General features: G+C 55.4%; 2 protein-coding genes across 3 annotated transcripts in view; both read left to right on the top strand.

Annotated features, from left to right (window-relative positions):
• Positions 1 to 1,410: 1,410 nt before the first annotated feature.
• On the top strand, positions 1,411 to 4,948 carry Actb (actin, beta). The gene is made up of 6 exons (XM_013023466.1): positions 1,411 to 1,492; positions 2,400 to 2,528; positions 2,644 to 2,883; positions 3,343 to 3,781; positions 3,875 to 4,056; positions 4,158 to 4,948. The coding sequence occupies exons 2-6, from the start codon at positions 2,406 to 2,408 to the stop codon at positions 4,299 to 4,301; spliced, it is 1,128 nt and encodes a 375-aa protein (XP_012878920.1). The 5' UTR covers positions 1,411 to 1,492; positions 2,400 to 2,405; the 3' UTR covers positions 4,302 to 4,948.
• A 3,520-nt stretch (positions 4,949 to 8,468) lies between these two features.
• The window catches only part of Fbxl18 (F-box and leucine-rich repeat protein 18), a 36,759-nt gene continuing 35,723 nt past the window's right edge, over positions 8,469 to 9,504 (top strand). For both annotated transcript variants that reach the window (XM_013023556.1, XM_013023555.1), the window contains exon 1: positions 8,469 to 8,895. In XM_013023556.1, the coding sequence (XP_012879010.1) occupies positions 8,878 to 8,895 (18 nt within the window). In that variant the 5' untranslated portion in view covers positions 8,469 to 8,877. The remainder of the gene's footprint in view (positions 8,896 to 9,504) is intronic.

Raw genomic sequence — 9,504 nt, 5'->3', positions numbered from 1 at the left:
TGCTTCTTGTCATCTCTGCTGTCTCTCTGGTGTCCCTTGGCCCCTTGTTGCAAACTGTGGGTTCAGCTTCCCTTGCCAGGCCCCCAACTTCCGGCACAAAACATTCCTTCCCCTCTGGGAAGGTGGCTTAGTGGTAGAGTGCTTGCCTTGCATGCATGAAGCCCTGGGTTCGATTCCTTAGCACCATATAAGCAGAAAAAGCCGAAGTGTCACTCTGGCTCGAGTGGTAGAGCGCTAGCCTTGAGGAAGAGCTGAGGGACAGAGCTCAGGCCCAGAGTTCAGGCCCCATGACAGGCAAACACACACACACACACACACACACACACACACAAAACAAAATGGATGTCACAGAGAGGGTCTTCTCTGGGTGGCTTAGTGATTCCCTGCCCCCAACTCTGCTCCTAATACATTGTCCTCGGAAGAGTCTCACACCTCCAGATGGCCTGGGAGGAGCTCAGCTGTGCTGCTCCATGACAGAGACTGTGGATGGTGGTGGGCTCAGGCCCAGAGCTGTGCTCAGCCAGTCCCAGCCCAGCAGAGGCTGGCAGCTGCCAAGGCCACCAGCTAACGGCCCAGGCCTGGCCTTGGCTGGGTGTGACCAGGCAGCAGTCCCTAGTTCCCTAAGTTTTCTTGCTAGAGCAATGTCTTTTCCTGGGCCTTTAGGGCAAGGGTAGACTGGGGACTTTTCAGGGTACTTCTAAGCGCCTCCACACCTGGAGCCTGCCCTGTCCCCCAGATTACTTGTCCAAAGTTATTGTGATAACTGATCCTAATCATCCTAATCAAAGCCCTCTGGTTCCACCAACCACACCCTACCCACTCCTCCAGGTCTGAGTAGATGCTTCACACCAGATCTCAAACTTGGCCACATGGGCCCCAGCAACGAGGACCCCCGCCCCCCACCCCCTGCCGGGGCTAAGCCACAGTTGGCCAAGGAAGGGGGGGGGCGACGATGCCTTGACCACTCAGGGCTCACATGCACCTTAAGAACTCAGGTCAATCCAGCATCCATCCATGCTGACCCTCGCCCACCTGACTGCACACCGCGATCGTGCGACACCGACACCCCGAGGGGCCCGTGATGGGTGGGGGGCACCAGATGAGCAGGCCAGGTCTGGTGCCAGGCGCGGGGGGGGGCACAGGGCGGAGGGCAGGGTCCGTGCGCACAGCCTGGGGCCCGTGGGGGCCAGCACCCCAGGGTGGCCCAAACTCTTCTTCCTCCTCTTCCTCAATCTCGTTTTCGCTTTTTTTTTTTTTTTTGCAAAAGGAGGGGAAGAGGGGGTAAAAAAATGCTGCACTGTGCGGCGAGGCCGGTGAGTGAGCGGCGCGCGGCCAATCAGCGCGCGCCGTTCCGAAAGTTGCCTTTTATGGCTCGAGCGGCCGCGGCGTCGCGCTATAAAACCCGGCGGCGCGAGGCGCTGCCACTGTCCAGACCGCGTCCAGCCGCGAGCGCAGACTCTTCACTCCGCTGCCCGTCCGCACCGACACCTAGGTAAGGCCCGACCCGGCCCGAAGGGCGGCGGCCCACCGTGAGTGCCCAGCGCCGTGGGGCGCAAGGGGAGGGAGGGCGAGCTGCGGAGCGGACCCCGGGGACCGGCTCTGGCCCCGGTGTGGACGCCCAGGGTCCGGCTCTTTCCCGGGTGTGAACGCCCGGGGTCAAGCTCTGGCGTGGACGCCCGGGGTAGGCTCGGGTCTCGGTGTGGAGCTGGGGTCGGGGGGGGGGGTCTTGTCTTGATGGGCCACGGAGTGAATACTTAGAAACACGGTGTTTTTGCATTTGGAGCGTCGCTCGGTATGCAGGTGGCTCTGCATGCTCTCCCCTCCCGGGGATGCCCAGTGCTGGTGGTTGGGAGTTGTAGAGAGGTGCCCGATCGCTTCTCGGGTCTTTGTCCGAATTGGCTGCGGGCGCGGCGAGGCCGGTCGGGCCGGGTGGGGGCAGGGACGCCACTGCGCTTGCGCGATACAGTCCGCGGCGCTAGTGCGCGTGCGTTGAGACCCTAGGCGACTACGTCCCAGGGTTGGGGTGAGGGCGGGGCCGGCGTCCGGAAGGGGTGGGGTGCCCGCGGCACTTAGGCGCCTGCGCGTGCTCACTGCCGCTGGGTGTGGCCGCTGCGCGCGCCCGCCCGCTCACCCGGCGGTGTTTGAACGGAGCGGGGGCGGGGCCGGCGCCTGGTGGGGAGGGGGCGGGGGCCTGGCTTCCTGCCGCGCGCCACGGAACCGCCTCCGACTAGCGATTGCCTTTTATGGTAATAACGCGCCTGGCCCGGCTTCCTTTGTCCCCGAGCCGGGCGCGCGCCGGCGCCCCCTGGCGGTCTGAGGCCGCGGCGCACCGGAAGTGGGCAGGGCGGGGGTGGCCGCGCCCGGGACCCACGGTCACCGCGCTCCTTTCTGTCCCGCAGCTCACCATGGACGATGATATTGCTGCGCTCGTTGTCGACAATGGCTCCGGCATGTGCAAAGCCGGTTTCGCGGGCGATGATGCCCCCCGCGCGGTCTTCCCCTCCATCGTGGGACGCCCTAGGCACCAGGTAGGCGGCTCTCAGCGGGTGGACCCTCTGCGGATGGGGGCTTCGGGGCTTTTGGACAAGGGTCTCCACCCAGGGATACCACCCGTGCTGAGGAGGACGTCTCTCCACTCCGCAGGGCGTGATGGTGGGCATGGGCCAGAAAGACTCCTACGTGGGCGACGAAGCCCAGAGCAAGAGAGGCATCCTGACCCTGAAGTACCCCATCGAGCACGGCATTGTTACCAACTGGGACGACATGGAGAAGATCTGGCATCACACTTTCTACAACGAGCTGCGTGTCGCCCCCGAGGAGCACCCCGTGTTGCTGACCGAGGCCCCCCTGAACCCCAAGGCTAACCGTGAAAAGATGACTCAGGTCAGTCACTGCTGTCTTTCTTTGAGCTCACCTTCGTCTTGCCCCGCCCCGCCTTTCTGTGCCACGCCCTTTTCTCATGTGATCTTTCTTCTGCTGTTCTCCATAGGACTTTTCTTCTCTGCCCTGAGCCTCCTTTGGGACTTTGCAGGTTCTATTTGCTTTTTCCAGATGAGCTCTTTATCTCGTGTTTGCCTTTTCAATTAGGTGTTTAAAAGCCCACCCTGTGGGTCGTATAGGTACTAACCAGGCTCGTGTGAGAAAGCTAATAAGGCTGATGGCCTTGGAATGTGTATTCAGTAGGTGCACAGTAGGCCTGAATAGAAACCCCATCCTGAGCCTCCCCAGCACTTCCTTAGCTGTGTTTTTTTCCCCCTTTTTGCACACTGCATGTCTTCAAGCTCGTCTGGCCACCCCTAGTGGCTTCCAGAGCATCACAAGCCTCCACCTTTATCCCTACAGATCATGTTCGAGACTTTCAACACCCCAGCCATGTATGTGGCCATCCAGGCTGTGCTGTCCCTGTATGCCTCTGGCCGAACCACTGGCATTGTCATGGACTCCGGTGATGGGGTCACCCACACAGTGCCCATCTACGAGGGGTATGCCCTCCCCCACGCCATCCTGCGTCTGGACCTGGCTGGCCGGGACCTGACAGACTACCTCATGAAGATCCTGACTGAGAGAGGCTACAGCTTCACCACCACAGCCGAGCGGGAAATCGTGCGTGACATCAAGGAGAAGCTGTGCTATGTCGCCCTGGATTTCGAGCAGGAGATGGCCACCGCTGCCTCATCCTCCTCCCTGGAGAAGAGCTATGAGCTGCCTGATGGGCAGGTGATCACCATTGGCAATGAGCGCTTCCGTTGCCCTGAGGCGCTCTTCCAGCCCTCTTTCCTGGGTAAGTCTACTTGGCCTAGTTTGTTCTTAACCCAGCATTGACCCCCTTGGGTCTACTCTGAAGGTTGAATGTGTGGCTCCTCTTTCCTCTCAGGGATGGAATCCTGTGGCATCCATGAAACTACCTTCAACTCTATCATGAAGTGTGATGTGGACATCCGCAAGGACCTGTATGCCAACACAGTGCTCTCTGGTGGCACCACCATGTACCCTGGCATTGCAGACAGGATGCAGAAGGAGATCACAGCCCTGGCACCCAGCACGATGAAGATCAAGGTGGGTGATGGCTAGCCTGATCTGGGACCTGGTGGTCCTCCTGTGGGCCTGACCATGTCAGTACTATTCATTACTTTTGTTTTTTTGCCTTCTCCCTGCAGATCATTGCTCCCCCTGAGCGCAAGTACTCTGTGTGGATCGGTGGCTCCATCCTGGCCTCCCTTTCCACCTTCCAGCAGATGTGGATTAGCAAGCAGGAGTACGATGAGTCCGGCCCCTCCATCGTGCACCGCAAGTGCTTCTAGGCGGACTGTTACCTAGCTGCGATACACCCTCTCTTGACAAAAAAATTACCTAACTTTGCGCAGAAAACGAGATGAGATTGGCATGGCTTCATTTTTTTTCTTTTTTTTCTTTTTTTTTTAAATTTTGTTTCTTTTGGCGCTTTTGACTCAGGATTTAAAAACTGGAACGGTGAAGGTGGCAGCAGGAGCAGGAGCAAGCAACCCCCAAAGTTCTACAATGTGGCCAGGACTTTGATTGTACATTTGTCTTTTTTTTTAAATAGTCATTCCAAATATTGTGAGATTGCATTGTTACAGGAAGTCCCTCACCCTCCCATAAGCCACCCCAGCCTCCTCCTTCCTGGGAAGGAGGGTGGCCTATCAGCCCTCCCTCACCCAGTCCATTCAGGGGAGAGACAACATTGCTTTCGTGTACATGGTGTAATGCGACATTTTTTTAATCGCCTTAATACTTTTTTTATTTTGTTTTCTTTTGAATGGTCAGCCATGGTGACCCTTCTCTCCCTTTTTGTCCCCCCCCCAACATGAGATGTATGAACGAAGGCTTTTCAAATCTCCCTGGGAGTGGGTTGAGGTGTGAAAGTGGCCAGGACTCCCCTGTACACTGACTTGAGACCAGTTCAATAAAAGTGCACATCTTGAAAACAGCTGTGGTTTTGTGGCTTGGCTAGGGGAGTGGGGATGCAGGCTGGGGGAGGGGAAGCTGAGGTTTTTATGATGGCAGCTCAGGTGGGGAGCTGGCCTTGGGACTTGGCTGGGTGTGGGGGGGGCAGGGAGAAGTGTGGTGTGGTAAGGTGAATAGATGACACAACCTCTTAGAAGTAGAGTGGGTAGTGGGGCTCTCATTGTTATCCTATCCTTATGCTGTCCAGGATGCCTTCTGCATGTTCACAAGGCCCCCAGAGATTGTTTAGCTTGGGGAACTGAGCAAACCAAGGCCTTTGTGACTCCCTTTGGTGTCCAGCCTGGCCCACTAACAAGGAAAGGAGAAAGGATACAGGCTACCAGCTAGCTGCTGGTGGGTCAGCTGTGTTCTGAGTGGCTTGGCCACTTCCAGCAGAGGGGGAAGGGCTCAGGTCCTATGTGGGTGGCCTTGTGTGACAGACACCTGGCAAATGCAGACAGATCATCTGTGTGCACAAGCTAGCCAGCAACCATGGACCCTTCCCCTGAGCTGTAAGAGTACCAGAGGTATCTGGGAAGTCGGACAGTTCTCATGGGACAGTGGAGTGTCAACTGGGCTGGTCTTGGGGCTCCCCTGAATGAGTTGTCATTGGAAACGAGTCCCTGGCCACCTGGGTATCCATCCTTCCATCTGTTCACTCTGTGGACCCATTCACTCACCCACATGTGCCCCTACCCTCAGCAGGCACTCAGTAAATGGAGCTGGAAGGGTAGAGGACAAGACGTTGAACATGGGCAAATAAGGAGAGCCTGGAGCAAAGCCACAGGAACAGGTGTTATCTGTAAATTGTAGGAATTTAAACCAATACAGATTTGTTTTCAGGCCAGGCTGACCTTAGATCTTTCTGTCTCTGCCTCCCTTGTGCTAGGATGATGACCACGCCCTACTCAAAAATCCAGATTTTTTTTTTAAAGGAAAAACTGTGATTTTGCCTTTTTTGGACAAAAGGTAATGGATCATAGGACAGGGCTGGTTGGGGGGAGGTGGAGCCACTGCTGGTAGAGGAAGAAGGCCCAGACATTTCCTGAGCAAAGGACACTGGAGCTGACCTCACAGGTCAGTGATGTGGGGGTGTGCATGGCATGTGTCTGTGTCAGGAGTGTGGCTTGTGTCAGAGGCATGGATTGTCTGGGGACAGAGGCCAGGAGATAAAACCCAACCCTCAAGATGGAATGGGACACAGAAAGCTGCCTGCCAGAGTCCTCAGCCCTGTTTGAGAAATAGGCCCTTGGTAAGGAGAGGCTCCAGAGGTTCCAGTCCAGTTTCTCTTGGGAATCATTTGGCCCCACCTTCCTGCCTGGGGCCAGAACGCTGCTGGCCTTCCAAAGCCTGGCCAGGCTGGCGCTCTCTCTCTCTCTCTCTTTGGTCAGTTGTGGGGCCTGAACTCTGGGCCTGGGCACTGTCCCTCAGCTCTTCAGTTCAAGGCTAGTGCTCTACCACTTGAGCCATAGCACCACCTCTGGCTTTTTCTGCTTATGTGGTACTGAGGACTCGAACCCAGGGTCTCATGCATGCAAGGCAAGCACTCTACCACTGAGCCACCTTCCCAGCCCTGATTACAAACATTAATCTACTTGTAATAAGTATTTCCTTTTTTCTTTTTTTGGCTGGTACATAAGGTCTCTTGCTTCTTAGGCACTGAGCAACTTTCCTAGCCCCTCTTTTCTTTCTTTCTTTCTTTCTTTCTTTCTTTTTTTTTTTTTTTTGGTCTTTGTTTTTGCTGTGAATAGAAAACTGAACCAGGGCCTTGTACATGTCCTGGGTTCAAGACACAGAGACACTCAGTGAGGAGAAGGCCAGGCAAAGGCTGAGGGAGAACTTGGAGGGATATGACTGCACCTCAAAGACTCAGGATTGCCTGTAAACACTGGAAACTAGGGAGAAGCAAGGAAAGGATCTTTCCTAAGCCTTTGGAGTGAGTATAGCTCCCCCACCCTTTGTTTTACACATCTAGCTTCCACAGCTACAAGAGTTACAAACTAGGGAAGGCCTAGCAAACCTGTGCATATTTTTGAGTTACCTAGAAGTCAATACTCATATTCTGGCTTAGTTCTTACCACACACTCCCCACCCCAGTACTGTTTTGTTTGAACTCAGGGTCTTAACACTAGTTTTTTTACTTAAGGTTAGTGTTATACCACTTGAGCCACAGCTCCATTTCTGACTTCTTGGTAGTTAATTGGAAATATTCTCCCAGACTTCCCTGCCTAGGCTGGCTTTGAACTGCAACCTCAAATCTCAGGCTCCTGAGTAACTCGAATGACAGATGTGAGCCACTGGCAACTAGTTCTTTCTTTTCTTTTTCTTTTTGTTGGTCGCGGGGCTTGAACTCTGTCCCTCAGCTCTTCAGCTCAAGGCCAGTGCTCTACCGCTGGAGCCACTGCACCACTTCCTGTTTTCTGTGGTTTTATTGGAGATAAGAGTCTCAGGGACTTTCCTGACCCGGGCTGGCTTTGAACCGCGATCCTCAGATCTCAGCCTGCTGAGTAGCTAGGATTACAGGTGTGAGCCAGCATGCCCGGCTCTTATTTCTTTTTTAAATTTATTCTGTCGGTCCTGGGGTTTGAACTCAGGGGTTGGGGGCTGGGCTGGGAAGTTGGCTCAGTGGTAGAGCGCTTGCCTTGCATGCATGAGGCCCTGGGTTCGATTCCTCAGCACCACATAAACAGATATAAAAAAAAAAAAGCCAGAAGTGGCGCTGTGGCTCAAGTGGTAGAGTGCTAGCCTTGAGCCGAAGAGGTGAGGGACAGCACCCAGGCCCAGAGTTCGGGCCCCATGACTGGATCAAAAAAAAAAAAAGGGGGGGGGTTGGGGCTGCCCCTGAGCCTCTTTGTGCTCAAGGTTAGTGCTCTTACCACTTCCAGCTTTTTATGTGTAGTTTTTTATTTTTATTATTTATTTATTTATTTTTGTTTTTTGGTCCAGTTGTGGGGCCTGAACTCTGGGCCTGGCTGCTGTCCCTCAGCTCTTCAGCTCAAGGTTAGCGCTCTACCACTGGAGCCACAGCGTCATTTCCAGCTTTTTCTGCTTATGTGGTGCTGAGGAATCGAACCCAGGGCCTCATGCATGCAAGGCAAGCGCTCTACCACTGAGCCACCTTCCCAGCCCCTATGTGTAGTTTTTATTTATTTTTTTGTTGGTCGTGGGGCTTGAACTCTGGGCCTGGGCGCTGTCCCTCAGCTCTTCAGCTCAGGCTAGCGCTCTACCACTTGAGCCACAACACTACTTCCGGCTTTTTCTATGTATGTGGTGCTGAGGAATCGAACCCTCATGCATACGAGGCAAGCACTCTTCCTCTGAGCCACTTTCCTAGCCCGTAGTGCCTATTAATTGTAGAAAAGGGGCTTCCTGTTCTTTGCATCCATGCACACACTGGTGCTCCGACCGCATTCCCCGCCTCCGCTTCCAGGCGATCTTAGCGCGTGCGCAGTGACGGAGGTTTTTTGACGGACAGGTGACTTTGACAGACAGGTGATGTGTGAATTCCGCAGCGAGAAGGTCAAATACAAAGGTCTAGCGGCTGGTTGCGGGAGAGTGCTGGACCGCTAAGAAGGCTGGTATGGCTGGAAGGGGTCATGCAAAACCAGGAGGGCCTTGTGTAGCTTGGAGAACGAGCTCGAAGGGGTAGTTAAGGACAGTTAGGGAGCTTCTAGTTCCTTCCGTTACCTAGCAGTTTCCTGGCCGGTGCCACCCCCAACATGGCGGTTCTGTAGCTCTCTCCTGCGGATTAGCGGAAGTACGTAACGTGGGCGCCGGAAGTGATGGGAAGACCCGCCCCTTGCCGGGGTCTCTGTGGAGCGGCGGACGCGCCGGCTTCGAGCATCCCTAACCTGGCAGGCGAGAGGCCCTGGGGCTGCGGCTCCAGAGGCCGCTGCACGGCCCGTTCGCGACATGGCCAGCCCCGAGGAGGTAAGAACAACGCCCCTGTCCTCTCTGCTCCTGCCTGGGCGACCTGGGCCTGCCTCGGTTCTTCCCATCCGGATGCCCCCTCCTTCCTTCTTGGCCCTGGCCTTGATCCGGGCGCCTCCTGGACTACCCTGCCCCTCGCCCGGCCTCCGAAGCACAGGCTGGCCGCGGTCGCCAGGGTGGCTCTCTTCTTGTCCCCCCCACCCCCACCCCTTCCGGAGTTTGCAGGCCATTTCCCCATGGCCCTGGTGTCTTGGCTTGGTTCTCACAGGTATACGTCGTCCGTTCCTCCTTGTTGGGGGTCTCTGGGCTTGGCTGGAGCCCAGCCTTCGCTTGCTTGTCATGGGGGAGAGCAAAGGAGGGCAAACCATTTCTTTTCCTAGGGGGACTGAGGGCTTACTCTGCATTTCCTGTTCCAAACGCTGTACAGACCAGTGACATTGTGTTTCTGGATTTACATCTGTCATCTGCTGGGGCTGAGAGGGGCGGGGGCTTCCCTGGGTTTAGGCAGTGAGAAGTTCAAGTTATTTTTTAAAATTTAATTTTGTTTTATTTGTGAACATACTGTACAGAGGGGTTACAATTACATGGGCAGGATAATGCGTACATTTC

The sequence above is a fragment of the Dipodomys ordii genome, unplaced genomic scaffold (genome assembly GCF_000151885.1).
Source record: "Dipodomys ordii isolate 6190 unplaced genomic scaffold, Dord_2.0 Scaffold68, whole genome shotgun sequence".
In the NCBI taxonomy this organism is placed as follows: domain Eukaryota; kingdom Metazoa; phylum Chordata; class Mammalia; order Rodentia; family Heteromyidae; genus Dipodomys; species Dipodomys ordii.
The sequence above is the reverse complement of the archived record's forward strand: the minus strand, read 5'-3'. Positions and strand labels throughout refer to the sequence as shown.